Raw genomic sequence first — 20,932 nt, 5'->3', positions numbered from 1 at the left:
GTAAATAAAACCCACACATTTTATTTGCCCATTTGTCCCAGTTATTACAAGGTTTAAATTTTGTCCCTAGTACAATGTATGGCGACAATATGTTATTTGGAAATAAAGGTGTATTTTTTCTGCTGTGTGTTTTTGATATTCCCAATCAATAATTACAAGCTCTTATTTGCTAAAATGACAGTATTATACCCTCATTGCATACATATTAAAAAAATCTCAGACCCTAAGGTAACAATTTATGTATTTTTTTTTTTACATGTCACAAGTGTCCATGTTTGGTAGCTATGAAGAAGCCAGGGTGTTAATAAGGTTTCAATAATTGTTATTCAAAAATTATTACTGGTACATTTATTTTTTTACTTTAACTTGTTGGCCACTAGATGGTGCTATACACTCTCCTGGAAGCAACCAGGAAGTGTTCAATCGGATTTTTTTGTAAAACATTTTTTACTTTCACTTTTATAAATGGACATGGCTTGTGATTTAAAGGAAGCATCAGCCAAAATATGCTTCTCTCCAATCTACTTACCTGGGGCTTCCTCCAGCCCCTTGCTGCCAATACGTCCAGCGCTGCAAATCCGCTCCCAGCCGCTGACCCAGGGTCCCCACCGGTACAGACGCTGACCTCGAGGTCATCCTCTACTGCGCGAGCGCCGCTGTCAGTCAAATGCACGTGTGCCGGAGTGTATGGCGCCTGCGCAGTACATTAATAGATCTCTTTTCGATCAGAGAAAGCTCTGTCTCTTGGTTGATCTGCTCAAGCATTGCTAGATGTATAGTGGGTTGCAAAAGTATTCGGCCCCCTTGAAGTTTTCCACATTTTGTCATATTACTGCCACAAACCTGAATCAATTTTATTGGAATTCCACATGAAAGACCAATACAAAGTGGTGTACATGTGAGAAGTGGAACGAAAATCATACATGATTCCAAACATTTTTTACAAATAAATAACTGCACAGTGGTATGTGCATAATTATTCGGCACCTTTGATCTGAGTGCAGTCAGTTGCCTATAGACATTGCCTGATGAGTGCTAATGACTAAATAGAGTGCACCTGTGTGTAATCTAATGTCAGTACAAATACATCTGCTCTGTGAGGGCCTCAGAGGTTGTCTAAGAGAATATTGGGAGCAACAACACCGTGAAGTCCAAAGAACACACAAGACAGGTCAGGGATCAAGTTATTGAGAAATTTAAAGCAGGCTTAGGCAACAAAAAGATTTCCAAAGCCTTGAACATCCCACGGAGCACTGTTCAAGCGATCATTCAGAAATGGAAGGAGTATGGCACAACTGTAAACCTACCAAGACAAGGCCGTCCGCCTAAACTCACTGGCCGAACAAGGAGAGCGCTGATCAGAAATGCAGTCAAGAGGCCCATGGTGACTCTGGACGAGCTGCAGAGATCTACTGCTCAGGTGAGGAAATCTGTCCATAGGACAACTATTAGTCCTGCACTGTACAAAGTTGGCCTTTTATGGAAGAGTGGCAAGAAGAAAGGCATTGTTAACAGAAAGCATAAGAAGTCCTGTTTGCAGTTTGCCACAAGCCATGTGGGGGACACAGCAACCATGTGGAAGAAGGTGCTCTGGTCAGATGAGACCAAAATGGAACTTTTTGGCCAAAATGCAAAACGCTATGTGTGGCAGAAAACTAACACTGCACATCACTCTGAACACACCATCCCCACTGTCAAATATGGTGGTGGCAGCATCATGCTCGGGGTGCATCTCTTCAGCAGGGACAGGAAAGCTGGTCAGAGTTGATGGGAAGATGGATGGAGCCAAATACAGGGCAAACTTGGAAGAAAACCTCTTGGAGACTGCAAAAGACTTGAGACTGGGGCGGAGGTTCACCTTCCAGCAGGACAATGACCCTAAACATTAAGCCAGGGCAACAATGGAATGGTTTAAAGGGAAGGTTCAGGGAGGGTGGTTAAAAAATAAAAATCAATTTCCACTTACCTGGGGCTTCCTCCAGCCCATGGCAGGCAGGAGGTGCCCTCGCCGCCGCTCCGCAGGCTCCCGGTGGTCTCCGGTGGCCGACCCGACCTTGCCAGGTCGGGCTCTTCTGCGCTCCAAGGCCCGGCACTTCTGCATCCCACGCCGACGCGCTGACGTCATCGGACGTCCGCCGGGCTGTACTGCGCAGGCGCAGAACTACTGCGCCTGCGCAGTACAGCCTGGAGGACGTCCGATGACGTCAGAGCGCTGGCGTGGGACGCAGAAGTGCCGGGCCTTGGAGCGCAGAAGAGCCCGACCTGGCAGCCGGCCTGGCCAGGTCGGGTCGGCCACCGGGAGCCTGCGGAGCGGCGGCGAGGGCACCTCCTGCCTGCCACGGGCTGGAGGAAGCCCCAGGTAAGTGGAAATTGATTTTTATTTTTTAGCCACCCTCCCTGAACCTTCCCTTTAAAACAAAACATATCTATGTGTTAGAATGGCCCAGTCAAAGTCCAGATCTAAATCCAATCGAGAATCTGTGGCAAGATCTGAAAACTGCTGTTCACAAACGCTGTCCATCTAATCTGACTGAGCTGGAGCTGTTTTGCAAAGAAGAATGGGCAAGGATTTTAGTCTCTAGATGTGCAAAGCTGGTAGAGACATACCCTAAAAGACTTGCAGCTGTAATTGCAGCAAAAGGTGGTTCTACAAAGTATTGACTCAGGGGGCTGAATAATTACGCACACCCCACTTTGCAGTTATTTATTTGTAAAAATGTTTGGAATGATGTATGATTTTCGATTCACTTCTCACGTGTACACCACTTTGCGTTGGTCTTTCACGTGGAATTCCAATAAAATGGATTCATATTTGTGGCAGTAATGTGACAAAATGTGGAAAACTTCAAGGGGGCCGAATACTTTTGCAACCCACTGTATGTACCTTTTATAGATTTCCACCTAATGTTCCAAAACAATCCATTCCTTTCAGAAAGGAATCAATACAGAAGAAAGCGATTCTTACCACACACAGCACATTGATTTTTAATAGATTTCAGCAGAGAATCTATTGAAAATCAATTGAACCGCAGTGTTAAAGAGGAACTCCAGTGAAAATAATGTAATTAAAAAAGTGCTTCATTTTTACAATAATTATGTATAAATGATTTAGTCAGTGTTTGCCCATTGTAAAATCTTTTAAATCCCTGATTTACATTCTGACATTTATCACATGGTGACATTTTTACTGCTGGCAGGTGATGTAGCGGCTGCATGCTTTTTTGGCACTTGGAAACAGCTGTAAACAGCTATTTCCCACAATGCAGCAAGGTTCTCAGACAGGAAACTGCCAGGAGTACCACGGTCCTCAGAGTTTCTTGTGGGAGGGGTTTCACCACAATATCAGTCATACAGCGCCCCCTGATGGTCTGTTTGTGAAAAGGAATAGATTTCTCATGTAAAAGGGGGTATCAGCTACTGATTGGCATAAAGTTCAATTCTTGGTCGGAGTTTCTCTTTAAGGTGGCCAAACATCTAGGGATGATGGGCAGATTTGACCAAGAGACAAATCTCTCTCTAATCGAATCTGAGCAGAGAGAGGTCTGTTGCCTGTCCAGACACTGCAGGCCAGATCAATTTCAGCATGAAATCTCTCGGGAATTGGCCGCATCAGCCACCCCTCCCTCCTAATGTATAAATGCGCCCCCTGTGGGTGCATTTACACATTAGCTGTCCAACTTCCCCCACCACGCAGTGCCCATCCTTTTTCTACTTTCTGACTCCACCCCCGCCCCCCATTTGCACCTTTCACGCCGCCAGCGTTAGCGGGAAGAGGAGTAGGCGGAAGACAGATGGGCACCGCGCGGTGGGTGAAATAGGACAGCTAATATATAAGCGCACACAGGGGCACATTTATACACTGGGGGAACAGCGCCGTGGGTTTTTGTTGCATTTGTCGCTCGTCCTGATATGACTCACTGTTACCGCCTCCCACCCGATCGACCACGACAGCCCGAAATCTTGCAGCATGTCGGCATATCTACCAACTGTTTAAGATGAGAAAGAGGGACACTTAAGCCTCGACCCTGCCACACCCCTGATCACGCCCCCAGCACACCCCTAGTCTGCATGCATACCATAAAGATTTCATAAGAAAAATATGTTGTTTTATAATTCAAACCACACTGGTCTTTTTTATCCTGGTTCATTTTCCTTCATATTAACATTTTACATTTAGTAATATATCAATTTAAAGGATGAAAATAAAGTTTAGAGTCAATCAAACATTTTTTAGTAGAGAAATATACATATTTACATAGAAAGAGTGACAAAGTCCTGAAAGAGGGACAAATGAGGAAAGAGTGACAGAGGGACAGGGCTCCCAAAGAGGGACTGTGCCTCCAAAAGAAGGACAGTTGGGAGCTATGTGTCCGATCGATCCATGTGACCGGTTTTGGACAGAAATTGGTTACATCATCAATTGGGCATGCTCTTGAGGGCACCGATTTTAATTTGATAAAAATCTAATCAGATCAGGGGCGATAGGGGGTGCAGAGGTTGCGACTGCATCGGGGCCCTTGGGCCAGTGGAGCCCTCCCTCAACTTCAGTATTAGCTCTCTATTGATCCTGTGCTCATAATAATCACTTCTATAGATACTTTGAATAGTGGTAATCCGTAACCAACTGCTCACCATCCCCTTCTTGCACCTCTGACACTGTAGCTGCCATTGGCAGGATTTGGTGCGCTGTATCAATTGTTATGTATAGAGTGCTTGGGGGCCCCAATGTAAAACTTGCATCGGGGCCCACAGCTCCCTAGCTACGCCACTGAATCAACAACAACAACAACAAATAACATTTGTAAAGCGCTTTTCTCCCGTAGGACTCAAAGCGCATAAGCATTGCTCCGACCATCGTGGTACAGAGGAAGAATTTTATAAGTCTGGAAATGCCAGGCTAAACAGGTGGCTTTTCAGTCTGGATTTTAATAGCTCCAGGGATGGTGCTGTCTTTACTGGGTGTAGCAGGGAGTTCCAAAGAGTAGGGGCAGCATGACAGAAGGCTCTATCAGAAGGTCGATCGGCTGCCAAGTCGAGTAGTGTATGGCTAACTTTACGCTGTTCATCAGAACACTATGGCCTAGTGATCGTCCGGCGCTCCTCCCCCTCCCCCAATCATCCTAAATTTTCCAACCTGTCCGATCAATACTTTTTTGATCGATTTGTGGTCGAATTAGATCAAGTTAAACACTTAAAAGAATGGACTCCCATCCAAATTTGATAACCGTAATCAAATCTGCAGAAAGTCGAATGGGAAAATTGATGTGTGTATGGGCACCATTAGACAACCACTGCCTAACGATCATGCCCTATTGGAATACATTTACATTTTGATTATCTGCATCTTGTTTATCTATGAACAGAGACTTCCATTGTTCTCAGCACAGACATAGCGGTCCACACCTCTATAACTGCAGTTATTGTTCTATAAATCTATATATATAGTCTGGTAATTACAGTCATTAGTATACTAATATTAACAGTGCATTGCTCTGGCATTGCTATATATATGCCATTAGATATTCTGCCTATTTTTAACACTTGCTATTATCATAAGCAGTTTATATTATTAGTAAGACTGTCTTTCTTATATTTTTTTTCATCTACTCTACATTTTACTAATATTGCTATAACATTTTTCTTACAGATTTAAATAGCCCCGATGAAGCAGTTTTTGACCACGAAACACAGTGGAATAACATTCTTTATATAGTCCAATGCTATTAGCCTAGAGTGCAAAGTGTAGAGGTAAGTCTGCTCTTTGTGATGTTTTATACCTTAAACTAGTGACCTAAACCTTTAAAAACGGGCTGTAGGTCTGTCCCCGCCGTGCGCCCGGCCCCCTGGCCCGTCCTGCTGGCTGTCCATGCGGCACATGCGCAGTAGCGCAAACGCAGGGACACACACAGGGACAGGACGCAGCGACACGGGGATTATTCTATAGGATTATTTTATACACCTTGGCCACCTCTTTACTCCTAACATACTGCAGTAAATGACCATTTAGATGACTGTGTGACATTGTACCCCCATTCTTCTACCCATTCCTGTACCCATGTCCTGTGCTTAAAACCTGAGTTAAGAGGGATATGGAGGCTGACATGTTTATTTCCTTTTAAATAATGCACATTGCCTGGCCGCACTGATGGTCCTCTGCCTCTAAAGCCTCGTACACACGCCATACCGCTGCAAACGACCTTCCCGCTGGACGGATCGATCAGAAACAGCCTTATCAGTTCGCCGACAGTGCGTACACACGTGCTACTGTCGGCTGAACATCCGCCCAGTGGGAGGGTCTGACGGACCCGTAGTTTGCGGCGGTATGGCGTGTGTACGCGCCTTTATACTTTAAGCTACAGACCCTAAACAAGCATGCAGATCAGATCTCTGTGACAAATCTGACAATGCTTGTTTCAGGTGTGTGATTTAGACCCTACTGACCAAAAAGATCAGCAGGAGTGCCAGGTAGGGATGCTCATTCGGATTCCGCGGAAATGCAATTTCTGAAATTCTGATCGGAAATTGCATTTCCGCATCGGAATGCGGAAATCGGTATTGCAAGTGCGGTAGGCGGATTTCCGGCGGAAATCGCAGAAATTCCACCCGACTTTAACATTGATTTTCTCAAAAACTATAAGGTCTTTTTGAAAACTTTTTTTGCATCTTGTTCAGAAGATTCTGTTTAATAATCTCTGAAAATTTGGTGTTTCTAGGACTTACGAGTGCTTTGCTATTAACCGCTAAAGTCGGCGAATTTTTACTGTAATGTAAAATGCAGAAAATCTGCATCTGGCCATTTTCTGCATTTTACATTACAGTAAAAATCCGCCGACTTTAGCGGTTAATAGCAAAGCCCCCGTAAGTCCTAGAAACACCAAATTTTCAGGGTTTAACAATTAAACAGAATCTTCTGAACAAGATGCAAAAAAAAGTTTTCAAAAAGACCTTACAGTTTTGGAGAAAATCGATGTTAAAGTCGCGCGGAACGCGGAAATTGGTAGCGGAAAGCGGAATCGGTAATTGGCAATGGCGGAATGCGGATTTACCGCCCATCCCTACTGCCAGGCAACTGATATTGTTTAAAAGGAAATAAACATGGCAGCTTCCATAGGTCTCACACCTCAAGTTCCTTGTAAAATATATAAGCTATAGACTCACTGTGGTTCTGGGTGTGAGTCTGGCTTCAGGGGCCTAAAAAAAGGAATTGCATATTCGGGAGTGTTGCATCATGGGAAACCACAGTTGTTCAATTACAGCTGAATTATCGCCAATACCTTCTGTTTTAAAGCAAAATTATATTCAGCTTCAGCTACTAATACTTTGCAAAAAAAAGTGCCCCTGGGTTGTACTTACCTCGGGAGGGCAAAGCCTCTAGATCCTATTGAGGCTTCCCCCGTCCTCCTCCATCCCACGGAGGTCTCGCTGGGCCCCGCCGAACGGCAGCCATGTAAATATTTACCTTCCCAGCGCAGGCGCAGTGACGGCTCTCGGCTCAGGATCAGGCAGAAGTAGCCGATCCCAGTTGGCTCCGCTCTACTGCGGGTCCAATTGGGATCGGCTATTTCCGCCGGAGCCACTACTGCGTCTGCGCTAGAGCCGGCAAAGGTAAATATTGCAGGCGCTACTGCGCCTGCGCCACAGCTTGACAAATTGTTGACTGTGGCTTCGGAGGGGCCCAGCGAGACCACCGTGGGACACAGGAAGGAGGACAGGGGGAAGCCTCGATAGGATCTAGAGGATTCCCCCTTCCAAGGTAAGTACCCCTGGGGGCACTTTTTTTTTTTTAACAGAGTCTCTTTAATACTTAGCAGCCCAAATCCGGCATTTACCCTGAATTCCAGTTTTTCTGGGATTTGCTTGGTGATTTTTGTTATTAAGCATATTCTTGAACCTTATGCACCTTTTCAGAATGTGGTTTTTCCATGCACTGCAATAAAGTTGATTGACATAAAATTATATGTAATTAACTCCAAATCCGCATGCAATTGTTTTTTTTTACACAGAAAATGCATATTTTTCTGTGTTTCTATTGACTGACATCAAATGCGATTCCAAACCGTATGCAGAAAAAAGGAGACCTGCAAGCTGAATTTTTAACACAGAAAAAAAAGCTAACATAAAAAAAGGCACAAAAACAAAATGTTAGTGCGTGCGATGCCATTAAAACACATTACAACTGCGGCGAAGGAGGATTCGGAATTCCGCACAACGCGTGCAAATATGCGTGAGTAATAGTAGAAATATTTTCATGGTGCACACATTGAGCACACGTTTGTAAGTTCCGTTACAAAGAATTTGCGTATGGTGGGGAGGAGCAACCTCCGCATGTGTGCGCGTGCGTCCGTGCGTTCCTGTGTGTGTGTGTGTGCGCTTGCGTCCATGCGTACCTGTGTGTGCGTGTGCGTCCGTGCGTACCTGTGTGTGCGTCCGTGCGTACCTGGGTGTGTGTGTGTGCGTCCTTGCGTTCCTGTGTGTGTGTGTGTGTGCGCGTGCGCGTACCTGTGTGTGTGTGTGCGTGTCCTTGCGTTCTTGTGTGTGTGTGCGCGTGCGTACCTGTGTGTGTGTGTGTGTGTGTGTGTGCGTCCTTGCGTTCCTGTGCGTACCTGTGTGTGTGTGTGCGCGTGCGTACGTGTGTGTGTGTGTGTGTGTGTGTGTGTGTGTGTGTGTGCGTGTGTGTGTGCGTGCGCGCGCGCGTGCGTACCTGTGTGTGTGTGCGCGTCCTTGCGTTCCTGTGTGTGTGTGTGCGCGTCCTTGCGTTCCTGTGTGTGTGTGTGCGCGTGCGTGCCTGCATGGGCCACCAAAGTCTGAACCCCGCACGTTAGGACCTTTAAGACCACAAGAACAATCATACAAGACCACCACATGCAAATGACAAGGTTCACTTCATAGAATAGGAATTTATGGTCACTTCTGGCTAATATCATTAACCATGACATACAGCATGTGTAATTAGCAGACATCTGGGGTAAAAATATTGCTGTGCTCAGGAAATTGGCTGGATCATTAAATGCAAGAGAGTGTTCACTAATGCCGCTCATTGCTTTCATTCCTGGCTTATTAAGTGGATGGCAGCTCGTCCCTCGTATGTCCGTTTCTAGCAGCTGTTCTTAGTTCAGGACTTTACAGTCTGTGCCTGGTTATATGACAGCAGTTTCTACTTCTAAGCATTGCAGCCTTATTCATGTGTGTCATTCTCTCAATCTACTTATACAGTTTGTTTACGTTTTACCATGTACAGAGATCGCTGATCCATTCCCATCAGTCTCTGCACCAGAGGAGCTTACACTCTAATGCCCTCATCACAGTCACACACTTATTATTATACATTTATATAGCTCTGACATATTCCACAGCGCTGTACAGAGATCACTGATCCATCCCCATCAGTCTCTGCACCAGAGGAGCTTACACTCTAATGCCCTCATCACAGTCACACACTATTATTATTATACATTTATATAGCTCTGACATATTCCACAGCGCTGTACAGAGATCACTGATCCATCCCCATCAGTCTCTGCACCAGAGGAGCTTACACTCTAATGTCCTCACCACAGTCACACACTATTATTATTATACATTTATATAGCTCTGACATATTCCACAGCGCTGTACAGAGATCACTGATCCATCCCCATCAGTCTCTGCACCAGAGGAGCTTACACTCTAATGTCCTCACCCCAGTCACACACTATTATTATTATACATTTTAGCTCTGACATATACCACAGCGCTGTACAGAGATAACTGATCCATTCCCATCAGTCTCTGCACCAGAGGAGCTTACACTCTAATGCCCTCACCACAGTCACACACTATTATTATTATACATTTATATAGCTCTGACATATTCCACAGCGCTGTACAGAGAGTTTACCGATCCATTCCCATTAGTCTCTGAACCAGAGGAGCTTACACTCTAATGTCTTCACCACAGTCACACACTATTATTATTATTACAATACATTTATATAACTCTGACATATTCCAATGAGTTCCTTCTCTTATGATGCCAGCTGAGCCTCCTTGCTTCCCCCTCTCTGCAGTTTCAGTCCAGTTTTCAGTGCTGCCCCCGCACCCCTCCTGTCCTGGCACAAGGGGCGACCACCCCCCCCCCCTTCTCATACCCTCTGCCGTCCTGCCCATGCAATGCCAGCTTTCCTGTAATCTCGCAGCACTCCCTCCCCACACCTGGTGCCCTTCCCTTCTGCCTGCTCTGCCCTGCCCTCGGCTACCGCAGAATCTGACTCCCACCTTCCTTAACCCCTCTTCAGAGTGACAGATAGTGGGTGCCTTTAATTGGCTCACTATACACATTGTCGGATGCCAGCTTTTGAGGACGCTCAGTTCCCTTCCTCAGGCATGCTGCCACCAGCACCGACCTCCCGACCACCCCCAGCACCATGCCCGTTCCCCCAGCCCACCGACTCACCGAAGAAGGCTTGTATGTCTGCTTGGCGAACAGGGTCTGCCACTTCTTCACAGCGTCCATGGCAGCGGCTCAGAGGCGCGTCTCCTTGGCATGGAGGAAGTGTTTTTCAGCCTGTGACTCTACCTGCGGCTCAGTCATCTCACACACTCATAATGAAAGCAAGGAATCCTCTCTAGGAGTGGGTTAACCCCTTCCCAGCCGTGCCCCTGGAGGCAGGCGGCGTGCCTCGCATGCGGACACCTGCTGTCAGTTTGTTGTCTTGTCCTTGCCGTGCTTTTTTACTCAGGTTACAGTGACACAGTCACTCCACAGAAGTGGTTCCCTCCCAGGCGTATAAACAGAGGTGGGCCCAGTCAGCCTCTCAGTTCAAAGCTGCCTGGGCCTCATGGTTGCCTAGGGAGTTAATATTTACCCCGATCAGCAGATACCAGGCTAAAAATGCCCATACATCAGACGATCGACCATGAGACAGATCTCTCTCTGATTGAATCTGATCGGAGAGAGATCTGTTTCCTGCCCATACAGTGCAGGATGATTCCAGATTGACTGATGAATGAAATCTCTCAGGAATCGGCCTTGTGACAGTGCATTCGCCCCATCTCCGACCCAGGCGCTGTCCCCCCTAATGTAAAACGGGCCCCCCCTGGCGCCCCATGCAGTGTATTTTACCTGTCGGTGTCCACATACACGCGCCCCATGTGGTTGCCGGCATATATGTGGGCGTGTGTGTGATGTCACACACAGCCACATATATCCCGGCAACCATGTGGGGTGGGTATATGTGGGCGGAGCTTGAGCCAGTGGCGGACACCTACAGGTAAAGTATACTACACAGGGGGTTGACATTTTACTTTAGGGGGGACGGCGCCGCGGGTTCAGTGGCGTTCGATATTGGGATAAGCGACGAATGATATCGGGACGAGCGTTTATCGCTCATCCCAATATCGGATATCATACCCGGTTTGGCATGTCGCGCTTACATCTTGCAGCATGTCCAATCGATACATGCGACCAATTTCGAGTCATGCATGCTCTTGGCGGCACAGATTTGACTTCCGATTATGATCATCGAGGCGGATGGTCGATGAGCCGCCAAGTTACCTGATGTATGGCCATCTTAACAAAAAGGGCAGCACTCGGGGGGGTACCCCTCTCGCTGATACCAGTGGTGGGCCATGTACAATATTTTCCTCAGATACGATCATTCGATCAGATTTGCGGTAATCGGAAGATAGTTATCGATTCTTCGCACGAACCTGACGATTAGGGAACTGTCTTTCCTCAGATACAATCGTAAAATCCAACAATCCGATTTTCGGAATTCTGTATTTCAATCAACCGTAGAATTCTCTCCACACGCTGCATGGTTTTCTGTATAATGTGATCCTAAATATGATCAAATGATCACATCCAAGGAAAATATTGTACTGTTAATGGGCACTTTTAGTCCCACTATGCACTGGTTCCCAAACTTTATAGGAAGTTATATTTAAACTTTAAAGCAAACTTGTTAGATTTATAATAGAAAAAGTCAGATACGATCGGTAGTTAAAAAAAACCTGTAACAGAAAAAAGTGCCCCTGGGGGGTATTTACCACAGGAGGGGGAAGCCTCCGGATCCTATCGAGGCTTCCCCCGTCCTCTTTTGTCCCACGGGGGTCTCGCTGGGCTCCTCCGAATGGCGGGCATGTAAATATTTACCTTCCCGGCTCCAGCGCAGGCGCAGTAGCTGCTCTCGGCTCGGAATCAGGGTAGCTGATCCCAATCGGGTCCGCTATACTGCGCAGACGCAAGTTGTCTACGCAGTAGAGCGGACCCGATTGGGATTGTCTGTTTCCGCCTTGGCCCATCGGAGAGCCGCTACTGCGCCTGCGCTGCAGCTGGGGGAAGGTAAATATTGCAAGCGCAACTGCGCCTGCGCCACAACACAACAAATTGTCGGCTGTGGTTTTGGAGGGGCCCAGCGAGACCACTGTGGGCTGGAGGAGGATGGGGGAAGCCTCGATATGGTAGGACATTAGACTATGGCTATGGTAGGATTAGAGTGTGAGCTCTTCTGAGGACAGTCAGTGACATGACTATGTACTCTGTAATGTGCTGCAGAAGATGCCAGTGCTATATAAATACATAATAATAATATGGTAGGACATTAGACTATGACTATGGTAGGCAGGGGCGTAGCAATAGGGGTTGCAGAGGTTGCGACCGCATCGGGGCCCTTGGGCCAGAGGGGCCCCAAAGGGCCCTGCCTCAACTACAGTATTAGCACTCTATTGGTCCTGTGCTCATAATAATCACTTCTTTAGATACTTTGAATAGTGGTAATCATTAACAAACTGTTCCCCATCCCCTTCTTGCACCTCTGACACTGTAGCTGCCATTGACAGGTTTTGGTGTGCCGTATCAATTGCTATGTATAGAGTGCTTGGGGGGCCCCATTGTAAAACTTGCATCGGGGCCCACAGCTCTTTAGCTACGCCACTGATGGTAGGATTAGATTGTGAGCTCTTCTGAGGACAGCCAGTGACATGACTATGTACTCTGGAATGTGCTGCAGAAGATGTCAGTGCTGTATAAATACATAATAATATGGTAGGACATTAGACTATGACTATGGTAGGATTAGATTGTGAGCTCCTCTGAGGACAGTCAGAGACATGACTATGTACTCTGTAATATGCTGCAGAAGATGCCAGTGCTATATAAATGCATAATAATAATATGGTAGGACATAAGACTATGGCTATGGTAGGATTAGAGTGTGAGCTCCTCTGAGGACAGTCAGTGTCATATGTACTCTGTAATGTGCTGCAGAAGATGTCAGGGCTATATAAATACAGAATAATAATATGGTAGGACATTAGACTATGATTGTGGTAGGATTAAGCCTGGTACGCACTTTCAATTATGATTGACCAATCACTGCTCCAATCACCACCTTCGTGTAGTATGAAGGTTTTAACTACACAATCTTCTCATAGTATTTGATATCTGTTGACCCTCATATTGCATGGAGGTGGTAACATTTTTATTTTCAACTGATTATAATCTAATCGGATGGTCGATCGGCCGCCAAGTCTCCTGATGTATGGCTCTTGTTACATTCTGAAATCCAGTCTGCTCTGCTGCCAATTTTTATTTATTTTTAATCTGTTCTTATTTGCAAGCTGCCCACTGACAACAAGCAATCCACCCACAATACTATGTCTCCAGCGTGGCCCGGGGAAGGGAAGAGTTAATGCCGTCCTTGACTTGTTGCACAGCTCTGCCAAGCCCAGCAATTACCATATACAGAGGCCTCCCTGCGAGCCATTGTTCCCTGCTAAAAATAGCTGCCTTTTATGCCTGGCATCCTAAAGAAGCACCCCACCATTCGCCATTTACATGACAACTGACCACTGAGCAGCATCATTCAGGACAGTGGGCCTTTGGTTTGTAAAGGGCTTAATCAGCTGACCTGCAGACTCTGCTGAACTTTCCTGCATTTCAGCCCTGTGTGATGTAATAATTTCATTTTCTTTTCTGTATAAGGTTTTGTACTATAACTAGATTTAAAAAAAAAATACTTTTCCTCCCTCTAAACACCTTACTTACTTGTTAAAGTGTACCTGAGATGGGGCTATATAAAAAATGTATACATACCTGGGGCGTCCTCCAGCCCCCTCCAGGCTGATCGCTCCCTCGCCGTCCTCCTCCTACTCCCTGTTCGTCCGCAACTGGCCCCAGAAAATCCTCCAGTCGATGCAGCGCAGTCCGGCCAGGCGCACTACTCAGTCTCGCTCCCGTCACAGGAAGCGTTTCATGCTGACTTGAATGTTGCGGGAGCGTGCTCAGAGCCAGGCCACACATGCGCAGTTGGCCCCGGACCGGAGGACTTTCCTGGGCCATTTGTGGTTGAACGGAAAGTCAGATGAGGGCGGCGTGGGAGTGATTGGGCTGGAGGAAGCCCCAGATATGTATATTTTGTTGTTTTATCCCGATCTTAGGTTCCCTTTAAGGGGCATCTGAGATGGGGGATTCTACATAAAATATACATACCTGGGGCTTCCTCCACTCCCCTCTGGCCTGATCGCTCCCACTGGTTCCTCTTCTCTCCCTCTGTGCGCCTGCAATTGGCCCACGGAAAGTCCTCCGGTCCAGGGCCAACTGCGCATGCGCGAGGCGGGCTGCTTACTGGCTCCCTCCGCATTCACGTCGCTAGGAGCGCTCTGCGCCTGCGAAAGGTGCAGAACACTTCCAGAGATGGCCTGGTCTTACTGTGCATGCGCCGACTGGCCCCGACTGGAGATTTTTCAGGGCCAGTCGCAGGTACACTTTAAACGACTATTGTAGCGAAAAATTGTAACATTTAAAATACATGTAAGCCCATATAAATAAGTATCTTCAGGAGTAAAATAAGCCATAAATTACTTTTCTATTAGGTTGCTGTCACTTACAGTAGGTAGTAGAAATCTAACAACTGACAGGTTCTGGACTAGTCCATCTCTTCATGGGGGATTCTCAGCACGGGCTTAATTCTTTATAAAGACACTCCCTGAAAGGGATTTATACAAAGATGCAGGCCAGCCTTCCTTCTGGCAGTTGAACAGAGCAACTGCAGTTCAATAAGTGCTTTTGAAAATAAAGGAAAGTGAGTGGAAAGGTTTGTTTACAACCTGTCAGATATGTCCAGTTTTCACTACCTACTGTAAGTGACAGCAACATGGAAGAAAAATAATTAATAACTAATTTAACTCTAGAAGAAATGTACTGTTTATTTGTGTGTTTACATGTATTTTACAAGTTTTGCCATACTTATCCTTTAAATAAGGCAAGTTAGGTACTCCTCAAGAATTTATTTATTTATTTATTTATTTAATTAGGAAAATATTACATTTCAGAAAAGAATACCATGTGTGATAAATCTTTAGAGCGCCACCTGCTGGTTTGCCTGGCAGGATTTCAGAGTTCAAAAAAAGGTCTTGTTTTGCTGCAATGCAAGAAAGATTAACTAATTATTATTATTATTTAGTATTTGTATAGCGCCATCTTATGAGCACTGTACAGAGTATATTGTCACCTAACTGTCCCTCAGATGGGCTCACAATCTAATCCCTACCATAGTCATATGTCGATATGTAGTGTATGTATCATACTCTACGGCCAATTTAGGGGGAAGCCAATTAACTTATCTGTATGTTTTTGGGATGTGGGAGGAAACCCGGAGTGCCCGGAGGAAACCCGTACAGACACGGGGAGAACAAACAAACTCCATGCAGATAGTGCCCTGGCTGGGATTCAAACCAGGGGGACCCAGCGCTGCCAGACGAGAGCGCTAACCACTATGCCAACATGCTGCCCAAGCTAATAAAGAACAATGTTGATCGGACAGATTCGGTCAGAGTAATCGAATCTGCTAGAAATTGAAGTGAAAAAAATCTATGTATGTTTTCATTTGCAAACGTTGAGGGAATGATGGCTGTACAGACAGATCTGTGGTGTTCAGCTTGGCAGGGAGATGGTGTAAACCTAAACATCCCTTCTTTGTGGATGAGATCTATAATGCTTATCTTTGAGTAAGAGACAATAAGGTGATGCCTATTAGGAAAACGCCTTGCACAAAGACTTGTTTTTTAAGTGGCCGCATACAAACAGTGACGATCAGACAGGTCCCTCTGAAAGCCGACACTCCCCAAACAATCCTGAGGTCTGGAAGGAGCAACCAGCACACCGCAGTACTGCCTTCATCACATTCCTGGAAGACTGGAGCTGGGGCTGATTCTGCTCAGCGCACTACAAAGTCACACACCGGCCGCTCGATGATTCGATACCAGTGGCCAAATATCCAAGAGGGGACTGTAAAGGTGGCCATACATCTGTTGCCCCCCCCAACGCGGTCTTTCTTAACCTTCTGGAGACCGCTGCAAGTAAATCCTACGCCGCACTTGTGGCTGCCTAACTCTGATGCGGCGTGGGATTTACGCCACCCGCCATTTCTGCTCTCGACGCAATCGTGCGCACCCGAGAGGGAGATTAAGCTGTCACATGACAGCTGACATCCCCCCTCAGTGAGCAGGAGCCATCACGATTAGCTCTTGATCATGTGATCACTACGATCGCTGGCCGATCATAGTGATCACTATTGGCAGCAGCGCTCTGAGGGGAAGAAGAGGAAGAGGACTTACCTTCCTGACGTTCACCGGCAATCGTCGTTCCCTTCCGCTCTGGCCAGCATCCCCGCTCGCTCTGCCTTAAGTGTCGGTTCCCGACTTGATGACGTCATCAAGCCGCGACCCAGGAGTTAGCGGCAGTACAAGTAGAGATGCCGGCGAGAGCGGAGGGGGCTAGAGCTGCTCATCGCTGGAGCCTGGGAGGTGAGTAAAGGCTGCTGGCAATATAGGGGACACCTGGCTACACTGGGGAAACCATGCCTAGCTAACTATACTGAGGATCTGGCTGCCTGGCCCCTCCAAATGTGCCCCCCCCTCCTTCCGCATGTGAAATGGCCTGATCCTTAAAGGGAACCTAACCTGAGAAGGATATGGATTTTTCCTTTTAAAATAATACCAGTTGCCCGGCAGTCCTGCTGATCCTATGTCTCTAATACTTTTAACCACAGCCGCTCAACAAGCATGTAGATCTGACTGAAGTCAGACTGGATTAGTTGCATGCTTGTTTCAGGTGTGTGATTCAGACACTACTGCAGCCAAAGAGATCAGCAGGACTGTCAGGCAACTGGTATTGTTTTATAGGAAACATCCACATCCCTCTCAGTTAAGGTTCCCTTTAAGCACTCAGTTCCCGAAGACTTTGGCGGCAGAAATCAGTATTCGACCAATTGGTCAAAAAACTGTTACTAGGGGAGCCAGCGATGGAACGAGAGAACCATGAGAGGAGCAGGAAGGCTCTATAGACCCAGAGCCTTCCCTCTCCTTAGGTAAGTATCTGATTTTTTTCTACAGGTTCCCATTGACTTTAAAGGCTGACTAGCTGGGATAATTTCCCATGTCAGTGGATTGCTGGGCAGATGTTGGGATATCGGAGGCGCAGCTGATGCAGTCAGATGTATATCATGACAGGATATTGTTGCTGACGCTGGCCCCAGGCTAAGATGACTACCCATAATCCCCCTCCCTTAAAAACAACAACAACACAAGCTGCGCAGTGCAGGGAGAACTCGCCGTGACAGGAAACACAGGTGAACAGGCCTGACTAACTATCATCACATAAAATAATCACCCTGAAAGTTGTGATTGTAATTAGATGCATTTTTAAAATGATAAGTATCGATTGATATGCCATCGTCAGAGAGCAACATTTTTTACAGGACACCTGAATTGAGGGATATGGAGGCTAATTTATTTCCTTTTATACAATACCAGTTGCCTGGCTATCCTGCTGCGAGGCTGGTAGCTGAATTTGGGCACTGCCATAGGCACCAATTGAAATGGCGGTAATGAGGGGAAATTTGGGCGCCCGTGGCACCCCAAAAAATAGCGTGCGCTGTGTCTAGTCCTGAATGTTTATCGGACACCGTGTGCGCTCAACTGAGCCTTTAAGCCGCTATTTCAATGGATGCGTATGGCATGAAAAATTATTGTTTTTAATTTTTTCCCAATGATAGGCAGCAAGGGTTGAGGGGAGGGTGTCTGTGCAAGGGGGGGGGGGGGGGGGGGGGGAGGGGTTGGGGGGAAGGAAGTTAGGCGGCAGGTAAGGTGTTTGGGAGGGGGGGGGGGTGTTGTCGAGTGAGGGTTCTGTGTGAGAGTAGGGTTAGGTGAAGCTATAGTAAAATATCGGTATCTAATACTGATATTTTAATATCCTTCTTTACACGTTAAACCCACTTATTGATTGCTGACGTATACAAGGGCCTTCCTATCCTTAGTGGTGCTGATTGAGACTGGAGCTGTCGAGCGCTGACCTTCGATAACAAGAACCTCAGTTTTGCCAGCATTTAGTCTTAGTCAGTTGAGAATCATCCACTCCGGAAGCTAAGCACGCGTTTATTTGTGGGGTAGGGTCTGTGACGCCAGGTTTGAATGATAAATATAGTTTGGTGCCATCAGCATAGCAACGATGTGTCAGGCCATGTTTTGTATGATTTCTCCAAGTGGCAGCATGTATATGGTGAGTAGTAAAGGGGATATTATCGCGCCCTTTGGTACACCATATGTTAGTGGTACAGGGTTGGAGAGGAAGGGCCCCAAGGCTACGCTTTGTGTTCTGCCAGCCAGGAAGGAGTTGGACCACTGGAGAACAATGCCATCTATGCCACAGTACTCTAGTAGCCTTTTAAGCCAGATTTCATGATCAACTGTGTTAAAAGCCGCTGAGAGGTCGAGCAAAATCAGGATGGAACATTGTCCTCTTTCTCTTGCCAAGAGCAGATCTTTGCAAATCTGGGTGAGGGCTGTTTCACAGCTGTGATATTTCCTGAAGCCAGATTGAAGAAGGTCACGGGTGCCTTTTCTGGAGAGTCTGGCTTCAAGTTGGAGGTAGACAGCCCTTTTAACCTCCTGGGCGATAATCCCGAGCTAAGCTCGTGGTATGTCGCGCAGGAGGATTTCTCAGGCCCTGGTGGGCCGATTTGCATAATTTTTTTTTTGTTACACGCAGCTAGCACTTTGCTAGCTGCGTGTAACTTCCGATCGCTCGCCGCCGATCCGCCGCTACCCGCCATGCCGCGCACCCCCCCCCCCCGACCCCTTGCGCAGCCTGGCCAGTCAGTGCCAGGCAGCGCTGAGGGGTGGATCGGGACTCCCTCTGACGTCACGACGTCATCCCACCGCGTCGCCATGGCGACCGGGGAAGCCCAGCAGGAAATCCCGTTCTGAACGGGATTTCCTGCTTACTCTGATCGCCGAAGCCGATCAGAGTGGGTGGGGGGATGCCGCTGCGCAGCGGCTATCATGTAGCGAGCCCAGGGCTCGCTACATGATTTAAAAAATAAAAAATTTAAAAAAAAAGTGCGGCGCCACCTCCTCCTTACATCGCCCAGAGGGTTAATAACTTTCCCCAGAAAGGGGATGTTGGAGACAGGTGTTTAGAGCATCTGGGTCTAAGGATGGTTTCTTCTTGAGTAGAGGCCTGACGATTGCTTCTTTCGGACAGGTGGGAAACCACCCTTCTTCTAAGGAACCGTTGACTATTTTGTGGAATGCCGGTGTAAATAGCTCAGGGCATTTCAACATGAACTTAGTGGGGCCAGTGTCCAGATCGCAGGTAGTCTGGCGAGGGAATTGAGAGGATATACAAGATGTCTTTTTCAGTGACTACCCTGAAATCAGAGTATGGTGGTAGGCTATTTTTGCATCCATTATATGACTCTGCATAGGTTTCTGCATAGGCAGATCGTATGGAGGAGATTGTCTGAGAAGAAGTGGGCAAATTTCTCGCACAGTTCCTGTGAAGGTCTGATGCCGGATTTCCAGGAAGATGGATTGCAGAGATTGTCAACCGTGTGGAAAAGTTTGTGCCCATTTCTTTAGTTCCTTTACAGAGTTCTCAAACCAGCGAGCGTGATGTACTGGTGCGGAATGTTTAATCCCTCAGGGCCCGTTTCCACTATCGCGAATTCGCATGTGTTTGACGCATGTGAATTCGCATAGCCAATACAAGTGGATGGGACTGTTTCCACTTGTCAGGATTTCTGAGCGTTTTTTATCCGCGTGAAAAATTTGCATGGCAGAGCCATCAGAATTCGCATACCGCTATGCGGGTGTATGCAAATTTTCATGCGAATTTTCATGAGAATTCGCATGGAATCAATGGAAAAGCACACAGGCACTGCCATGGTTAAATTCGCATACAGCGTCATGCGAATTCGCATGAAAATTCGCATACAACCGCGTGCGAAATTCGCATCCGCATGCGAATTTTTACATCGGCAATTCGCACCGCACAAGTGGAAACGGGCCCTCAGGGAGCTTTGGAATCGAAAGCAGCTGAGACTTAGTGGTTATATTTAAAGGATACCACAACTGAAACTAGGTTTGCGGCAGTGTGTGGGGGGAGACCAAGTAAATACCTTCAGCTCCTCCTGCCCCCCTCCGTCTGCCTCCGCTCTTCTAATATACCTCCCGGTGCCCGGCGACTCTCTTGACCCCCCCACCCGGACATACTGCGCCCTGTGCGCGCAGTATGTCATCCCCTCATCACTTCTGGCCGGCGCATAACGATCGGCTCAGAAGCACGCTGATTCCTCTGCCTCCCCTGGGCTGCGTGTGCGCTCCATTACTCTAAGCGTCACATGATTAACTTACAGTTTCAGTTGTGGTATCCTTTAAGGACCATGGATTGAAGGCCTAAGTTCTGATCTGACAGACGATGAGGCCTCATTCCCATTGTGTTCCGATAGCGTGCCCGTTCGCGTTGGCAGTTTTTTGAGACATTTTTTTTTCCTTTCCCAGCGCTTGGGTGGGCGATGCGTTTTTGTTAAAACTGCTTTTCCAAGCGATTTTCCAGAGCGGTTTTTTCATTCATTCCTGATGCAAGTCAGGAAGTGAACTTTTTGATCCGGAA

At 47.0% G+C, this 20,932-nt stretch overlaps 1 protein-coding gene and 1 long non-coding RNA gene across 2 annotated transcripts in view; one reads left to right on the top strand and one right to left on the bottom strand.

The window, feature by feature from the left end:
* Nucleotides 1-10,668, bottom strand: part of ANKRD35 (ankyrin repeat domain 35) — a 165,517-nt gene extending 154,849 nt beyond the window's left edge. The window contains exon 1 of the mRNA XM_068252225.1: nucleotides 10,433-10,668. Coding sequence (XP_068108326.1) covers nucleotides 10,433-10,492 — 60 coding nt within the window. The 5' untranslated portion in view covers nucleotides 10,493-10,668. The remainder of the gene's footprint in view (nucleotides 1-10,432) is intronic.
* Nucleotides 1-20,932, top strand: part of LOC137532083 (uncharacterized) — a 191,613-nt gene that overhangs the window by 42,051 nt on the left and 128,630 nt on the right. Inside the window, exon 2 of the long non-coding RNA XR_011023847.1 lies at nucleotides 5,648-5,748. This is a non-coding gene — a long non-coding RNA (uncharacterized lncRNA). The remainder of the gene's footprint in view (nucleotides 1-5,647; nucleotides 5,749-20,932) is intronic.

This window comes from Hyperolius riggenbachi, chromosome 9 (assembly GCF_040937935.1).
Source record: "Hyperolius riggenbachi isolate aHypRig1 chromosome 9, aHypRig1.pri, whole genome shotgun sequence".
Lineage (NCBI taxonomy): Eukaryota > Metazoa > Chordata > Amphibia > Anura > Hyperoliidae > Hyperolius > Hyperolius riggenbachi.
Note: the sequence above shows the minus strand (reverse complement) of the source record. Positions and strands in the feature narration are given on the sequence as shown.